The sequence below is a fragment of the Hermetia illucens genome, chromosome 2, assembly GCF_905115235.1.
Source record: "Hermetia illucens chromosome 2, iHerIll2.2.curated.20191125, whole genome shotgun sequence".
Classification (NCBI taxonomy): domain Eukaryota; kingdom Metazoa; phylum Arthropoda; class Insecta; order Diptera; family Stratiomyidae; genus Hermetia; species Hermetia illucens.
The window spans coordinates 33,022,912-33,041,983 of NC_051850.1; the positions used below are offsets into that span (position 1 = coordinate 33,022,912).

A 19,072-nucleotide genomic window follows, 5' to 3' on the forward strand; every position below is an offset into this window, starting at 1 on the left:
AATCGCCGACTAAATCACTCCAGCAATCAATCAATCCATCAATGAATCAAAATCGAAAGATATAGAATTAAATTCAGATACAGAGAAAAAGAAAAAAGCAAACAAACAATCACGGCAGATACAATCTTCATCTTTATATTTATTTATCTAGTTGTGATCTAATGATAATTTTAAATTTCAGGTATAACACCTGGTTACTTCGCGCCAGGACATGCATACCATTTAGGCAGTCACCTCTCGCAGACGAGTCCGCCGACATCACAGGTAATTACTCATTTCCCGTCAAATTATCTTCGCCTTAAAACCAACAATCCATCCACTGAAAACAAGAAATATCTGTACAAGAAAAAAATTGATGGCCAAGAAAAAGTAGATTTCTTAAGCGTGTTATTTATCACATCTTAGAATTGTTGGAGGAATAGATGGAGAGGGTGTTATAACGCGGTGCACAATTAAATCTAAGAAAATTGATGTTTTGCTACCTATTGAAGTTTAGGTTGATAGGGGTGCAGCCGGTACGGTAGCCCAGAGTTTGTGTTTTCAAATGGCATTACACCGTATATTTGGAAAATGCAAGAAGGGTTGTTGGAGCAGACTGAAAAGACGGAAGATTTGGCGACTTATAAGAACCTCAGTCAGTCCAAATTGATACTGATCCATTTGATGGATTCGTGATTATTAAATACATTCAGAAAACCTGAAACAACACTGAACCATATTTACCTCAAACAAAATCAATTCGATCAGTTCCATTGACCTGAATCGGTTCAAAAACGAAGAAAACTTCCCCCAAACAGACCCCACCGACACCGTTGGTAACACCTCGTGTTTGAAAACCCAAAAGTACTCCAGGCACATTTTCTATTTACACAATCTGTATTTTCTCCATTATTGCTTTTTATTTTAGAATCCAGAGCACCTGCGTTTTAATCACATGTTCCGTCTTATTGAGATGTTGCCTAGTTGGGCTCTTTTCACTCACAGGTGAAAAATCAATAAGGAAGGTTCAATAGAACTATTTCTAGCAGTAGCGGATGGCGGCCTCTGTTTTTCTCGTATCTTTCGTAGGCGGGAAATAGATTATTTAATTTAGATGAGACGAACCAAGTTTTTTTTCTGACGCTCCGCCTTGATGTTTATCAAGCAATTTAAACAATTTGTAGTGACTGACTTAAGATTGCTCTATTAAATTAGGGTCTTGTCAATCAGAATTAATTTTCTGGATTGATGTGGATTTTCTGAGAAATTTTTGTACTGTTGTGACAGAAGAGGGTACTTTAATTTGGGTTTTCTTACATCTACATTTTTGTCCATTTCCAAATTAAACAAATAAAATTTAGCAAATCCTTAAACGAATCAAACGACCGAGTGGGGTCTAAAGGTCCTCTCGTAAATTTTAAATTCTAATCAACAAAATTTGCAATTGTACTAGCCAAGGGCAAAGCCCACCGAAGTGGTGACTGCCTTTTGGGTCAGAGTTAGCAATTTAGTTTAGGCTACTATCTTGAAAATTAACGTTCGAAACGAGACTCTTTTAGAGCATACTGTGGGGAACTGGAAGGTGAAAGGGAGACTTCCTGGTTGTGCAGAGTCCTTAATAAGGATGAGTTGTCCAAGTTGGACTCTCTTAGAAAACCGGATGGTAGTTTCACGAACTCCACAGTTGAGTCTATACCGACTCTCTTGGAAGTACTCCACCCGGGAGAACAGGTCTCAGAAGTGGGAAGAAGAGAATTGGCGGTTTCTGCAATCCCTTCAACACGAAGGTGTCGCAAGGGGAATTGGGACACTGCGAGAGTGATTGCTACCAATGAAAAAGCGAGAGCAGCTATACTATCATTTGAACACTTCAAAGCAGCTGTTATGGATGGCATCTACCCAGCGATGTTAAAGGAGGGTATAGAGCACTTAGAGCAACTTCTAAGAAATATTTTTCGAGAATGTCTTGCTCTGGGCTACGTGCCTCCCTCTTGGCAGAAGGTGAAGGTAGTCGTCATACCAAAGCCTGAGAAAGGTGACTATTCTAATCCAAAGAACTTCAGATAAATCAGCCTAACATCATTTTCGCTGAAATGTCTGGGGAGACGAGTTGAGCGTCACATTCGCAAGAAGGCGCTAAAGTCGCAAGCCGTAAATAAAAACCAACATGCTTACCAACGTGGAAAGTCCTGTGAGTCTGCTCTTCATTCTTTGGTTTCAAAGGTAGAGGATGCAACTCTGAACCGTGAGTACGCGATGGGGGTGTTCGTGGACATTGAAGGGGCTTTTGACTGTGGGCCCTTCTAAAAGTTCTGTGTTGCCGCCAGAGAGCATGGTGTTAATGAAACTCTAATAAAGTGGATCTAGGCTATGCTAACGCAGAGATTGTTTTGTGCTGAATTGAGTGTTGATCGCTACTTAACAACGGAAGCGACGAAAGGTTGCCCTCAAGGAGGTGTGTTATCGCCACTTCTGTGGAGTATGTTGATCAACTCACTACCATGCGAACTACAAAATCTGCCAATACACGTTCAAGGTTATGTGGATGACGTGGCTGTTGGTCGAGATCTCGGAATGGTGTGTAGAAATACACAACGTGCCGTTGATTTGATTGACAGTTGATGTCTCAGGCATGGACTTTCAGTAAATCCAAATAAAACCACAATGGTATTATTTACAAAATGGAGGAAACTGAATGGGCTTTGCCTTCTAGAGACAGAGAACTCTCCGAAGAAGTGAAATATCTGGGAGTTATTCTAGACAAGAAGCTTCCTTGGAACAAACATGTAGAGGTAAAGATGAAACGAGCTCTCACAGCTTATGGGCTGTGTAGGCGGACCTTTGCCTCGATATAGGGACTTAGGCCTCAGGTAGTAATGTGGATATATGTTGCTATCATTAGGCCGATGTTCACATATGCACCCGTAGTGTGGTGGCTTAAGGTGATACAGAAGGGTTTTCGCTGTAAACTAGCCACACTGCAAAGAACTGTGTGTCTGGGTATCACCGGTGCCATGAGCACCACATCCGGCGCAGCTCTGAATGCATTACTCAATTTTCAGCCCTTGGATTTGTTTATTCAGAGCACTGCAACGAGAGCAGCTCATATAATAATTCGATTGGACGAATGGACGTGGGAGGCACAAGGCATTGGAAGAGTCATTGGGAGAACTGAATCTTCTTTTCACGATGCCTTCCGATTCTCAGATCCCCATACATCTGTTTGGTAGAAGATATGATGTTATCTTGAAACAGAGAGAAAACTGGGAAAAACCAGAAGAATGCGTGTCAGGATATATGACGTCTTCTACACCGATTGGTCAAAGACAAAGACAAAGACAGTTCTGGAGCAGGAGTCTACCTTTCGAATGAAAACGAGAAGTGGACTTTTCCTTTAGGACAATACACAACGATCTTTCAGGCTGAAGTGTATGCGATCTTAGAGGCTGCAACCTGGATGATTGACGAGCGGTTGAAAGGCAGGCGCATCGCAATCTGTAACGATAGTCAAGCTGCATTGAGGGCATTGAGTAGTACTTTGATCACTTCAAAAATCATTCAGAAATGTAGAAACCGATTGAATTCTGTTTCCAGATTCAATACGATGGATTTACTCTGGGTACCTGGTCATTGTGGTGTGGAGGGAAATGAAATCTTGGATGCCTTAGCAAAATAGGCTAAAACTTCCACCAAACCAGCAATTGGGGTGTCGGTAGTATTGGCTGATGCTGCTATCAAAAACTGGGAACAAGCTTCCCATAATGACAGGTGGCGAAGCCTTAATGCTGCTAAACAGACCAAACTCTTCCTATCAAAACCACATAAATATACTGCAAAGTTTATCCTGTCGAAAAGCAGAAAGACTTGCAGAAATATTGTTGGCATTCTGACTGGCCATAATTCACTACCTGGACATATGTTTAGAATAGGAATTATCCAAGATGATACGTGTCCATCCTGTAATGAGGAAGCGGAATCTACGGAACATTTTCTATGTGAGTGCCCCGCTTACGGACGCAGATTTTTGGTGCTGATGTGCTACGGATAGCATCACATCCACTAACGGAATGACAGGATTTTAGATTCTGAGCTCCTCGAAGGTTACTCTGTCTTTCGTTGTGACAGAGACTGCGTTGCGCTTGATAAGACAACTGGCGAAGGTGCCCTAATAGCTGTTAAGTCCCCTCTCCGTGCCGAAATCATCTTTTCCTCCTCCTCCTCCTCCTACGATTCTGTTACCATACGTGCCTTTCCGCCAAACGTATGTCCCTTTATCATATCGTGTGTATATTTTCCCTGCCTAAGCCCGCCTTCTCTGTACGAGGATTTCTTCGACAGATTATCAGAGGCCCTAACCGTTTTGTTTCCCTCACTTCCTTTCGTCCCCTGTGGTGACTTTAATCTTCCTATGCTCTCCTGGTCCGTTACTCCTGGCCTTCCCTCCCTCCCTAATAACTCGACCCACCCTTCCCTTCCTCTATCCACTTTCATGTACACTTGTGGGGCCTCCAATTTAATCTTTCTAGAAACCACTTAGATCGCACTCTTGACCTTGTCCTCTCTAACCTTCCTGTACGTTATCTTTCCCAATCCCTTCATGCTCCGTCTTACGTTGCCCCTGACGCCCATCATCCTGCTCTCGAGTTCGATGTTCAGATATCCTGACTCCACTCTCCTGTCGCTCGCAAGCCTACCAAGTTCAACTTTCGTAAAGCGAACTTCGAAGGTCTGAACTCAGCCCTGGCGTCAATCAACTGGATCCCCCTGCTCTCTCCATTTACATGTGACCAACCACTCAACACTTTCTATACCATTTTATCTGATCTTCTTCCTTGTTACGTTCCCTCCTCTCCTAAGTGCTTATGCTCTTACCCCGTCTGGTTCACCACTGAAATTCACAAAAAACTACGTCAAAAACAGACTGCGAGAAAGAAGTTCCTGTCTTCTAGGAACGTTGCTGACTTAGTTTTTTTCAAATCCCTTCGTTCCTCGGTCAAATCCTTAATACGTAAGTCCAGGCACGATTATTTGTCCAGCGTGGAAGACTCTACGCTGTTGTAGGAAGGGAAGGTTTAGAAAGCGGGGGCGGGAGGGGTAATCTGCACGAGGGAAGCTTTTCTTAAAGAAGAGGGAACGGGTGAATTTACGTTGCACATTTTCAAGGGCAAGACAATCACAGTTACGAGAGGGTGACCAGATCACGGAGCAATACTCGAGGGTATTCCTTACGAGGGAATTGAAGAGAGCTAAGGAGGGTTGGATGGAGTCAAAATCAGAGGAGGAGCGAAGAATAAAGCCTGACAATTTTGCTGCTCGATTGGTGACATCGAGGCAATGGGTGTCAAAGCGGAGTTTATTGTCGAAAGTGACTCCGAGGTCTAGAGTGGAATTTAAGCAGGAGGAGAAAGAAGTGGGCGAGGATTTTAGGGAATAGCACATAGAGTGACACTTTCTAACATTTAGCGCTAAACCATTAGTCGAGCACCAACGAACCAGAGTGTCCAGGTTATTCTGAAGGGAAACACAGTCCATAGGCGACGATATAGCGGAAAACAGCTTAAGGTCGTCTGCATAGAGCAAACAGGGACAAGTAAGGAGGGGAAGAAGGTCGTTAATAAAAAATAAAAATAGCAAAGGATCCAGAATAGACCCCTGTGGGACGCCAGAAGAGGGAGAGAAGGAGCATCTGGATCTATGCACATTCTTTAAACTTTCCTCGGGTCTGATGGACTACTCCGCCGCTGACGAGATCACCTGCCGTCCTGCGTCTTATAACACACGTAACGCAGATATTTTCAACGTGCCCTTCGCGGAGCTCGAAGTCTATTTTCACTCCCCGATTCCCAGGCTTTGCCAAAATTATAATACAAAACAGCTTGGTCCTTTTAACTTCCCTACTTTAAGTAGTTTTAAACGTTTTTTGCTGTCTCCTCCTCCTCCTGAGGACAATAATTAATTGGAATTCTCTGTTTGTTGTCCGTTAATTAAATAAATAAACAAGGGGACTCTAACTTATTCTCCAAGTTTCTTCATGTGTTTCCGAATCTTGGACTTACGAAGAAAACGTTTTCTGCATCTTCTGCCGCACTTTCACATGTAGGACAATTTGTCGATTTACCCAAATCGAATCTATAGAGGTACTTCATGTACCCACCGTGTCTGCTTAAAGATTGAGTAAAATCGTAACTCGTCTCGCCTTCGTTTCACACAGTTCGCATACTCATGTATATCCACCGACCATTCTTCACCTGGTCCCATGCTGGCTGGCAGTTTCCTTGACTAAATCTTGCTTCCTACTTCATGCACAAGTGGCTTGCTTCATCGGCTAAAATCGGACTGGAATCATCTCCGCAATTTCGTAATGCTGCCTCATACGAGGTTGCCCGGCAGCAAGAGCATGTTTGGAGAGCAGTTAGCCTTATGCAGCTTGAAGCTGTCTGCGATGTTCTATGATTTTTATCACACTAGTATTGCAAAGAATGCAGATCTGCAAAAATTTTTTTGTTCCCGATAAGCTTCAGCCTTAAGTCTTCAAGCTAACACTTGATCGTACAGACAGTCTCGCTCGCATAAATCTCTACTTCGTCAGGGTGGTCAGATGTTATGACCTCCCCAACGTCATCTGCGAATCCCACCACAACAGCTTACTGAGATATTGGGAGCCGTAAAATGCCATCATACAGTATGTTCGATAGCAGGGGACCTAGAACGGATCCCTACGGAACTCCTGCCGTTATATCCTATGTCTTCAACCCTTTGTTTGTGCTTTCAAAGAACACTCCATGCATGATCCAACGAGTATGCTGAGGAAAAAGTCCATTCTAATTAGCCTGGCTGTCAAACCAAAAATCTTGTTAGAAATGACGTCTAGGGTATTCGGAGCACCCATATTCCGCTTGATCATGCCGCCCTCGGCATATGCTATACTATCCCGTTCAATAGAGTATTTACTTAGTTATGTCTTGTGCCACCTGTCTAATGTTGGTCACAAATGTTGGAGTGTTCCTTAAGTTATATATTTCCAATTTATTACTAAGAATAAATTCAAGAAGGTACTCACCTCTTCGATTGGTGTCGCTGCTTCCCCAGACTTCGTGATGGGCATCGCAGCCGAGGAGAAATGGTAACGCCCTCTTCTCCTCCCGGCTTCCAATGAGACTTGGATAGCCACAAGGTCCCCGGTCAAAAACTCTGAAAGGCGTATGTACTTTAAATTACGCTTAAGAATTATGCAAGTTCCTGGTTTTTCACAAGAGGAATCCCAAATTACCTGCATGCTTCCTTCTTGCAGATCGCGAATCGGCCCCCGGTACACCCAGGGCTCCTGAGCCAGCACGATTCCAATGTTCGCCTTGGAACTTGCCCTTGCAATTACCGCAGGTGCAGCTTTCGCATGGTGGAGGTTTACCTGGGCTATCTTAGTGCTGGCCATTGGCTCCGTTATTGTTTGGAGCTTTTCTCGACTGTCGGAGTATCGACCTCCTCCTCCGATATGGTGCTCTCCTGCGCATCGCTGTCCGCCCTGAGCCATAGGAGTGCTAGGTCTAGGCAGTCCAGCTTCCGCTCTTCACTGTGCAGCAGATCTATTTCCTTGGTTGATCCAATTCTATCCGTCTCTATGGATTTCGAGACTTCTTTGGAGACCTTCGGTATGCTTTTCACCCGGTGTCTCCCCTGAGATGTCTTTCCTCGGCTTTTCCCTGTGCAGATGCACGGGTATGTTGCTAAATTAATAGCAAATGCTACATTTGATTGCCTCCAGGGATCGGTCATCTACCGCGATCGTGAGGAATTTTCCCTTTCTCTCCACTTTGCTTCTGAAGACTCTCCACAGTCGCGTATGGAGATCCTCAGTCTGGACGATTAGGAGGATCATATGATCTTCCGTTTCTATTGTCGCGGCTTTTGAGAGAAAAACTGTCACCATGTGTGCTCCTCGTGTATCATCCCCAGCACATGTCGATAGTTCTGCCCCTCCCAGCCTGACAATTTAGGAACTATGGTCCTAATCCACTCTGCAGTGTCTTCAGTCGCACAGTCCACCAGTATAAGACATGGTCAAAAGCGTATCCCGGTGAACTCAAGCTTCGAAATCCATCCCTTGCACATCTGCCTAACGACAAGATCTTCGATGGTTTCCTGCTTCTCACGAGCGGATATATGCTCGGGAAACATTTTTAGCAGTACGGCCAGTCAAATGCCCTTGACTGCACTAGCATAACTAATGGCGGACTTCCTGATTCCTGCTTTCATCCCTAACCAACCCAGGTTTCTCCCCTCTTGCGTTCAGGTTTGCTTTTTTTTTTGGCAGCATTCCTCTCATACGGGTTAATCTGCGCTATTCCCCGCTTTCTTGGCTGCGATAAGGATCTAGGTCTTCCCTGAGTCTTCTTAAGGGCCTCTTCTGACTCCCCTCCCCTCCCCTCAGGTAGCCTAGGTACCACTTAGCACCTGCGCTACTGAGACCTGTCTCTTTCCTGACGTCTGATATATTTATCTCCGACTGACGTCCCATCTTCTCCTTTCTTGGGTGCAATCACCTGACTCTTTGTATTTCGGAGATGTACCTCCACCTAATTAACCAGTTTGTGTGCTTCACGGGGTCCCGCTTTATTGGTTTTAGTTTTTATATTTTGATTGCTGGTGCTCATTTGATTCCCACTAGTATGAGGTTGGGAGATCCAGCGTGTCATAGCCCCCCGTAGCACGCGGTAAGGTCTAACTTACTCACTGAATCGACCAGGTATCAATGAGGCTCCGTTCGTATACAGCCAGTTACCCCCAACTGCAAACTGTCCAATGGGCACGGTTCGCATGACACCTTGGATTGGGGGAGGTGTTTTTCGACTCCCCAGTGTAGATCGGTAGTGTTTTGTTAATAGTAGGGTCACCTTGTACAGGGCTTCTTGACCCCAGCAATGAAACTAGCAGAAAATAGAATATAAGGAGCATTCATACATAACTCATTGTTTATTAACTGGAATATTCATATCATAAATAGGAAAGAAGCCTGCACGTTTTATTTAAATTTTGCTTAGGAATTGAGGGAGTCCTAAGTCTGCCACTACGAACCCCTCAGTCTTGGGCACCCAAGATGCAAAAATTAGATTTGCGATTTAGTTCAAGGCAGAAGGAACTCATCAGACGCTGCTTCACCTCTGTCCTGGGAGCAGCGTGACCCAAGTTGCAAGGTGATATCTACGAATTGGTAGGAAATGAGCGGACGAAAAACTGACAATATTTACCTCAGCCCAGCGGCAAGTAGTTAGCACAATCGGAGGCAAAAATCGGAAATGTTATTGCTTTGAGCTAGAGTAGAGTCAATCTAAGATACAATTTTGAATTTCTCACAGTTGATACACAGTGGGAATTAATTTAAACTGAGAAGGTCATGACTACTAATAAATTTAAAGAAAAAGGTTAAGTTCTCTACCGAAGCCAAAGGTATCGTGCCTTTTGAACTTCGAGACTATATATATATGAGAAGAATAAAATATTACTTTGGAAGTTGCCTAGTCTTCATAAGTTTCTGAATTACACTTCGTTGCTGATAATATCAGAAAATTCGTCGAGGTCGCCTATTCTTTCGCCAAGCCCAGATTGACACTGCATTGCAATAGAACGGCTCAATACTCCAATTCGACATGGAAACACCCCAGCCTAATTGCTATGAAATTTCGAAATCAAATAATGCATCCATCAAAACAGAGTGAAGCCTCCAATCAACATTAGCGCGGATGTCGGTGTAAACATCATCAACTTCACGCCTTCCAGTTCATTCCCTCCTCATTTCCGTAGCCTATAATTATTTTCAATCACTCGATAAAATCGTTTAAGGATAATTAATATACGCCACTAGAACACTTCAGCGGAGAGTCATCCATTGCACCTTGACGTATTGTTCCAGGAGCGACGAAGCGTTCTTGCTTCACCTTATCAACGACAAATGATGGTTGCACAGCTCCTACTCACCACCGACACATGCCCGTTTCTAAGCAGTTCAATTCAAACCGTTCAATTACTCTGTCGACGGTTAGTTAGCGTGTTAATGAAGGCACGTCCTTAATTATAGTGTTCCGATTCGTAACGAATTGACAGAAACCGATTTATCGCTTAGTCCCCCAAACCACGACCTTTGTTAATGATATTGATGGCGACGGTGACGACGACGTGGATGATGAAGACGATGATGAAACAAGACTTTCAGGAACCAATAATAAAGCGTACCAGAGAACAGCTTAATTGTACAGTTCAATAGATCAACCGAGGAAAACAAAGTACGCGCATTGTTAATAAGACACTCGGGGAAAATGCCTAGGCCCAACATGTGTGCCTTGTGGCACACCAAACTTCCATTTGTCAGTATGATTTACAAAAATTTGTACAATATCCAGCTATAGTCGATGAGAAAATCGGAGGAATTCCAATGAAAAAAAAACCCTAATCAGCAAAAGGTTGGATAAGGTGAGAATGAAATAAATGTGTGATGCAAGCATGCCCGAATCGCCGCCCGGGTAAAAAGACCTGAAACACCTTTAACAATGGAGCCTTAACGAGTTGGCATAATTCTTTTCTTTTCAATGATGATTATATTCTTTCTGTGTCTTCATCGTGGGTAATCAGCTTTTTGTTTTTTCCGTCCCATCAGACCCACTGTAATCTGTGAATCGTGTGTTCGCATGGATCACGGGGACGTGAATGAAAACCAGAATTCCTACATGCGAGTATGATATATTATTATTAATTTAGGCCGGCCCACAAAGCATTTAAGCCATTGTGTGGATGTCCAAAGTGCTTTGTTCGCGGCGTTTACTCTGAAGGTTTTTGCCGTAGAGAGAATGCGGGATGCTAACAATTGGAGGATAAACAAACAGTAGATGTTTGATGTAGCTAAATGTTCTCGAGACATACAGATTTCAGACCTCATAGAATTAAGGTGGTCCTCCTCGAACGACAGCGACTCATTTCTTGCGTATTTGGCAAACCCACTTATAGGGTCCATAGACTAGTGGCTAAAAAGCTTAAACTCTATTCAAAATCTTAACCTGAAATGGATATCCTTTTGTGAATCCATGCACCTGTTTGCTGCTACCTCTCGAAGATTTCCTTGTTGCGTTTTCAAGTGAACAATGACTGAATTCAGAAATATCTAGACAATGGCCACTTTTCTAAACAACAAACTGAAGCACCTTCTTAAAAGATAGAAGTCAGCGAAATAACTTAATAGTGTAAAAATTTTAAGGAGACCATCCACACGTAAATCCTTAACTACTCTTAGAACAGAAAATGCAGATGTACACATGACAATCACAATGATGACCGGTTGGTATCCGTATTCAATATGTTGATGATGATGACGATGAGAATGAGAATGATGAGTCGACCAGCGCTCAAAAAGATGCAAAGAAGATGAATGGCATCCGAACAAATAAAGTTCAGAGTTCTAACAATGTTGGTTCAATGGAGGAGGACGGTAAAAAATATATGCACGCACACCATGGCCGTTGTAGCTAGTCAGTTTGCGGGGTCTCTTTTTTATTCCGACTTGTCTTGTCTTATCTTCTTAAAGACACAATAAAGAATATAAATTGAATGATCAATTGGACGTTAAGAATAAGATAAAGTGTGAAACGTGACATGCAAATCAATAAAGATATGAGAGATATGAGATGAGAGGATGCATTAGGAACGATAGCGGCTTGTAATTGATCTGTATACAATTGGAAGAACCTTTCACTTGGTGTTATTAGGATTATAGTGGTCCAGCGTTTAGTAGAGAGGCGAACAAGAGGGGCTATTATGTTGTCGAGAATACTTGCACTACTGTTTGACTTCGAATGGTGCTAAAACCGAATAGACTTTGAATTTGAAGTTTTAAACGGCCGGTAGTTGCGGCAATGAACGGATGGTACATAAAATCTAGAAGTCCTCATTGAAAGCAGTCAAATCTCAATTAAAGCAATTTAATTTTATTACAAGTACAGTTCTGATCTAATGCCACCAAGTGGTTTTGATATAAAACAATCCATTTTCCGTCCTTCCAAATGAACACGTGAAAAGTTTGTTCAACTCTAGTCTCTTAGTAACATAATCATTCCGAGTCTGTTGAAATTTTTAATCATCATCATCATCACCGACGCAACAACCGGTATTCGGTCTAGGCCTGCCTTAATAAGGAACTCCAGACATCCCGGCTGTCTAGCTTTCTGACCTACGGCATCGTTCCATCTCAGGCAGGGTCTGCCTCGTCTTCTTTTTCTACCATAGATACCATAGATACAACCGGACGGTCATGGTATCGCTCATAGATTTCGTCGTTATGTAGGCTACCTCATGGAAGGGGCCAAAAATTCTTCGGAGGATTCTTCTCTCGAACGCGGTCAAGAGTTCGCAGTTTTTTTTGCTAAGAACCCAAGTCTCCGAGGAATACATAAGGACTGGCAAGGGTTTTGACCCTATGGTGAAAAGCTTCGAGGGAAACAGTTTCTGTAAGCTGAAATAGACTCTGTTGGTTGACAACAACCGCGCGCGGATTTCATCATCATAGCTGTTATCAGTTGTGATTTTCGGCTCTAGGTAGGAGACATTTTCAACGGTCTCAAAGTTGTTGCCCCCTATCTTCATTGTTTTCGTTTAACCAGTGCGCTTCGATGTTGTTCGTTCTTTTGGTTTTGACGCTGGCGTTGCCACCATGTACTTTGTCTTGCCTTCATTGATGTGCAGGGGACTAGTACCAATTAGCAACCTCTCCCGGTGTCTTCAGGCCAGACTCGGTCGGATATCTTTTAGGCTGTTATATTTTTAGCGGTGCAGAAATCCATGTCTGTAGTAATCATCGTGTTATGAGTAATGTGGTAGATTCTCGCCATCCCATCTGCGTCGCCAGCGAACATGTGACTCCGAGCTTGCCGCATTCCTGCTTTCTACGAGGACGCACGTGCACATATGTTGCGCAAATATATCGAGTGGGGTCTTGCCTGACATCAACAACACTTTTTCATTTCAAATGATTCTAAAAGGATTGAAAATTCTCAGAACCATCCTCCGTAAGCCGTATAAACCTGATTTTGTTTCTGCGAGTTTTTAGAAGCCCTTTCTAAACTACATTTTAATCATCATCATCATCAACGGCACAACAACCGGTATCCGGTCTAGGCCTGCCTTAATAAGGAACTCCAGACGTTCCGGTTTTGCGCCGAGGTCCACTAATTCGATATCCCTAAAAGCTATCTGTAATCCTGATCTACGCAATCGCTCCATCTCAGGCAGGGTCTACCTTGTCTTCTTTTTGTATCATACATATTGCCCTTATAGACTTTCCGGGCTGGATCATCCTCATCCATACAGATTAAGTGACCCGCCCACCGTAATCTATTCAACCGGATTTTGTCCACAACCTGACGGTCATGGCATCGCCCATAGATTTCGTCGTAATGAAGGCTACGAAATCGTCCATCCCCTTTTGGGGGCCAAAAATTCTTTGCAGGATTCTTCTCTCGAACGCGGTCAAGATTTCGCTGTTTTTTTTTGCTTGGAACCCAAGTCTCCGAGGAATATACAAGGACTGGCAAGATTATTGTCTTGTACAGTAAGAACTTTGACCTTATGCTGAGACGTATCCAGCGAAACCGTTTTTGTAAGCTGAAATAGGCTCTGTTGGCAGCCATGCACCGATTTCATCGTCATGTCTGTTATCATTGTGATTTTCGTCACTAGATAGGAGAAATTTTCAACGATCTCAAAGTCATAGTCTCCTTTCTTCATTGTTTTCGTTTGACCAGTGCAATTCGATTTTGTTCGCCTTTTCGGTTTTGGTTTTGGCGCTGACGTTGCCACCATGTACTTCGCCTTGTCTTCATTAGTGTGCAACCCAAGATCTCGCGCCGCCTGCTCGATCTGGCCAGTAGTTGGGTGGACTTGAAGAGGATGGTATCTCTCCCATTTACATCAGCATCACGAATCATTTTCTCCAAAACCAGGTTAAAGAGGACGCATGATAGGGCACTCCCTTGCCGTAGACCGTTGTTGATGTTGAATGGTAACGAGAGTGATCCTGCTGCTTTTAACTGGCCTCGCACATTGGTCAGGATCAGCCTAGTCAATCTTATCAAGTTCGTCGGGATACCAAATTCTCTCATGGCCGTGTACAGTTTTACCCTGGCTATGCTGTCATAGGCGTCTTTAAAATCAATGAAAAGATGGTGCAACTGATGTCCACATTCCAACAGTTTTTCGATCGCTTGCCGCAGAGACAAAATCTGATCTGTTGCTGATTTGCCTGGAGTGAAGCCTCTTTGGTATGGGCCAATGATGTTCTGGGCGTTTGGGGTTATCCGACCTAGCAACGTAGCGGAGAATATGTTATAGATGGTACTCAGCAACGTGATACCTCTTTAATTGCTGCACCGCATGATATCTACCTTTTTATGTATGACTTATGGGACTTATGGGTTTTAAGCCGACGAATTGGACGAACTGTTTCCCCATGCTTGATGGTGGTAGCATTTCTCCGTCTTCAGTTGGCGAAACCTTCACCTCACCAATATTATGATTGTTGAGCAGTTCATCAAAATACTCAACTCATGGCTCCTATATGCCCATTCTATCAGATAAATCGGTGTAACCAATGAGTCATCTGCCAACTATGTACAGAGTTTAGAAAAAAAAGAGAAATTAAACGTAAACCATATAACAATCTTGATCTTGAAGTGTGTTAGAATACTTCATTTAAGTCCCCAATGGTATACTACAGGATTACAGTACCCTGTAGGGGGCAATGTTTTCAGCATTGCGCTCTCCCGTGATTATTACCCTGATTTGAATTATATACTCACTCATAGCTGAGTCGATATCAAGTCACGATACAAATCCCACTGCCACCAGTGAGATTTAAACCGTGATCTTCCGCACGACAGGCTAGTGCTCTAACCACTGAGCTATCTGGACATACATATAACAAACCCATCTTCCCATCCTCTCCTTAATACCGCATTAACCGGATAAATACGTACCGTCCAAAGCAAATCCATTTGTTATTTCCTATACATATTTTCACTGTCTTAGCTCCTCTTCGGAAGATTATTGAAAATCTTTCTTATAGTTTTCCCTTCTCTCTCCTTCATTTTAATCTCCCTATGCCCAGCTGGCATAACTTTTCCGACTGTAGACCGCCTGCGCCACCAGAAATCACTGTTGCTGTTCGTCGCTGCTCCCGAGCTCCAGATATTTTTCGACTCATTTTATGTCATTCTTACTTAGCTGAATCCTTATTACGTTTCTTCCTCTCCCAAGACTGTACGCACTTCTGTCTGTCGGAAACTCGCAAAAATTTATTTTTTCCAGAAACCATTACCACTGATTTCGCTTACTTCAAAGTTCTATGGACTTCAATAAATTTATTAATAACTAACTTCGGGAAGAAACGAGATTGCATTAGTATGCGTAATCCTCAAACCATTCTGGTCTCAAACCCGCAGCCCTGTAACTTTCAAACTTGCAGACTCCTCTAGTGACTCGCCTCAATTATCGTGTTGCTTAACCTGGAACTACTTTTCCTATATATATAACTTCGGCCTCCCCTTTTCTTCTCTCCCAATAGGATGCAACCTACTTTACATTCTCTGCAATACCCTTCCTACCCCTTCATTAATCGAGTGTCCGATCGCCAATCTTGACACCAATACTGGACCCGATCCTAATGGTGTTCGTAACCACTTTTTGCTAAAACCAATCCAATACCTATCACTTTTTCTTCTCTGTGATGTACCATAAGGATCCATTCTGGGTCCACTACTATTTTTATTCTCCATCAACGACTCTCCCACTCACTTACTCTTCACCTCTTTTATTCTAGAACTTTTCCAATAGATTGTGTATCTCTATTGTCGAAACTAGACACTATGTTCACTAAACTTAGACACTCTAGTTAATGAGTTGGAACTAAATGTCAGCACGTGCGACTAGATGTGCTACTTTCTTAAACGCTTTTCTAGTCTGCTTTCCTACTTTCTTCGCGGACACCCTTTATCATACTCTAGTTCCATCTAAAACTTCAATGTAACCTTCCATAATAAACTCCCCACTGCCTCGATGTCACCAATCGAACTTTCAGAATGTTAAAATTTATATTGCGTTCCTCTCCTGACGTTGACTCTCCTCAACCCTCATTAACACCCTTCAACTCTCTTGCTCAAAACATCACTGGGTTTCGCTCCGAGATATGACCCGCTTCTCGCAACTATAATTATCTTGCGTGAGCGAATCTAAACGTGATCTCCATTACTTAACACTTCGCAACACCTCCCTCGATATGGTACGCTCTTTGAACTGTCTACATGCCTGATAAACTACTCCGCTCCTCTGGGCATAACCTACCACACGGTTCCGCATAGCACGCATACCGCAGAGGTTTTCAAAACTAGCATATTCCGCACCCTCAGCAAACAGTTCACATGTCAGACAGTATGAGGTGTCTTAGTGCCCGAACCGATTGAATGTATGCATCTGCGAATTATGATAAATAATAGCTATGTAACTTCTCCATGAAATCGTTTAATCCGCTGTGAAACATCTCTTATAACCTGAGATGTTAGGTATGGTCAGAGTGATCTGTACGTTCGAATCAGGAACGCCCTGATTACTGAAACTGGACTCTGAACTTAACATTGGGGCTTATATTCGCAATCATAGCAGAGGACTCATGATACCCAATGTGTCAATAATTCCAGCAGATGGAAGCAGGCCAAAATCCTGAGCCTCTAGGTGAAGATTTCCTGGAAAACACTACATATTCACCTCTTCTACGAAGAAGTACCTTCTCATATCAGTTCCAAGATATCCGACACATATAAAAGGTTCATAAACTACTAGGAAAGAGCTTCACATAATGAGGTATATGCGGTTTATCAGATAGTGTAGTAGTGATTTCATCAAAAGTCTTCTGGTGTCTGCAAAGATGGTGTCTGCATGAATACATAGCTCGAAGTCCTTCTGTAAAGTTGATCTAGACAACGCTTCCACGCGAAATCGAAACTGGTTGTTAAACAAAAATATTGTTAACAGATGTCATCAAAACCTAGATCTAGAAGTCGGACCTAGTATTTTAGTGACAAACAGTCAGTACTGCCTTCGTTGTCATATCCCTGATAATAGTCGCCTTCATAGATAAAATCGTCTCTGAAGCTGTTGCAATTGGGTCTGTTGTCAAGTTTATAGGTAACATGTAGCATATGCAGCACGAGTTGAAATATTGGATGTGTATTTGAGTTCGGCGAATTGAATGCAACCAATATCCAGTCAGATATTCGACTCGTGAAGCAATGTAGGCGGCAGTCGTCCTTAGAAACACCACCCCAACCTACAAAATCTACTTTTGGCGAATTTAAAAGCTAGAACCACTGTAGAAATTTGAAAAAATCTATCTTTTACTTTTCGGCTAAAAAACTACCTTAACATCTTGATAGTGATATACTCAAAGGATTCAAAAGGAGGGGCATTCCGGAAGACCTTATAACTATTATTAAGGCGAAATATGATGGCGCGAAATGTCATGTGCTGCATCGCGATAAAATCTCAGAAAATTTGACGTCGAAAGCGAAGTCCGCCAGGGTTGCATGCTATCACGGATATTATATTTTCTTGTTAACGGTGACGTTCTTAATTTTGCCTTGTTCGGAGGACGTGGTGGAGTTCAATGGACTATGACATCTTTCCTCAAACGTCTCAACTGCGGTGATGACATCTCATGGACCTTGGTCAAATATCCCTAGATTTGAAAAAGAAACAGGTAAAATTGGACTGAAGATAAACACCAATAAAACAAAGATCTCAGTCTGACGCATCGTCGCACTCTCCCTATCTGCATTATTGGGCAGTACATCGAGGGCGTCGATCAATTTGTATATCTAGGAAGCGCGGTTTCTTCCGACAATGGCAACGAGCTGGATGTTACTCGATGCATTAACAGCGCTAGATTCGCTTTCGCTGCCTTGTCCAAAATCTGCAAATTCATCTCAATACCAAGATCAATTCATTCAAATGTTCTTTCCGTGTTGCTATATGAGCGTAACACATGAGAAGTGACAACCACTCTCACCCCAAAGGCTCCAAGTATTCGTCAACATCGGAGTACGCTCGCCTGATACTATTACTAAAGTATATGCCTAGCGCTCGCAGTGGATAGATCGCACATTTAGGGGCGACAATTATATTGCTAGCTACGTCATGCAATGGAATCCACTGTCTAAAGATGGCCGACGAGTGGGTCGCCCAAGGGAACTTGGTACAGAAAAGTTGAGGAGGAGCGTAGGCGTCTCTTGGAAGTCCTGGGGGAGCTGAATCTCATTTCAAGTAACCGCAAACCATGTCGCGTAGGTGGGGTTAACGCGCTATACCTCACCAAGGTGAACTCGCAACCATATATATACAAAGGGCTGAGCTGAGGAAAATATCTAAATTTTTCCATTTTGATAGTTTGAATTAGGAGGTAGTTAGTTAGCCGAAGTTTTAAATAAAACAAGCAGCTATTCATGTAATTATTGTACCTTAATTGTGTCCCCTCTCTTTTATACTTTACCAATTGTGTCATCTACTGATTGAGGTGATTCAGAATCCACGTTTATATAGTTGCCTTTTGATGTTCTGAGTCAGTCCCGAATAAGTTAATGTTATCCATTGCCTTAATTCTGTGTTTGGCTCTTGAGAGAATGTCGAAAGTTGTTGTCTTGAAGCTTGGCGAAGTTTCTTATGGATCCAATTTACGATTATGTTCCTGTTGTATCTGTTTTTTTCTTGCCTCATTGAGCAGTGTTGTGACCATCCAGGGGATCATAAATTGTATGCCACCATCATACTCAGGATTCATTCAGATAAGTGAAGGTCAGTTTTCTCTTCCTCCATTCGATTGAGTTTTCATGTATTGTGATTCATTCTTTGAACAAGTATAGGGCTTCCTTCATTGGCACAATTGAGAGCAGCGCTCTTTTACTTAAAACTTCGGCTAAATAACTACCTCCTAAGTCAAACCATGTACAAGACAACCAAGTCAGATAAGGAGTTCAATAATCTTCAGAAATTGAGATAAGTAATAGCAAGC

At 42.8% G+C, this 19,072-nt stretch overlaps 1 protein-coding gene across 6 annotated transcripts in view; it reads left to right on the forward strand.

Moving 5' to 3' along the window:
• Positions 1-19,072, forward strand: part of LOC119650063 (SOX domain-containing protein dichaete) — a 167,155-nt gene that overhangs the window by 130,532 nt on the left and 17,551 nt on the right. For all 6 annotated transcript variants that reach the window (XR_005249231.1, XM_038052558.1, XM_038052556.1 and 3 more), the window contains one exon: positions 182-264. Coding sequence is in view for 5 of the 6 variants with exons in the window: in XM_038052558.1 (XP_037908486.1) it covers positions 182-264 (83 nt within the window). In the remaining variant the exon portion in view is untranslated. The remainder of the gene's footprint in view (positions 1-181; positions 265-19,072) is intronic.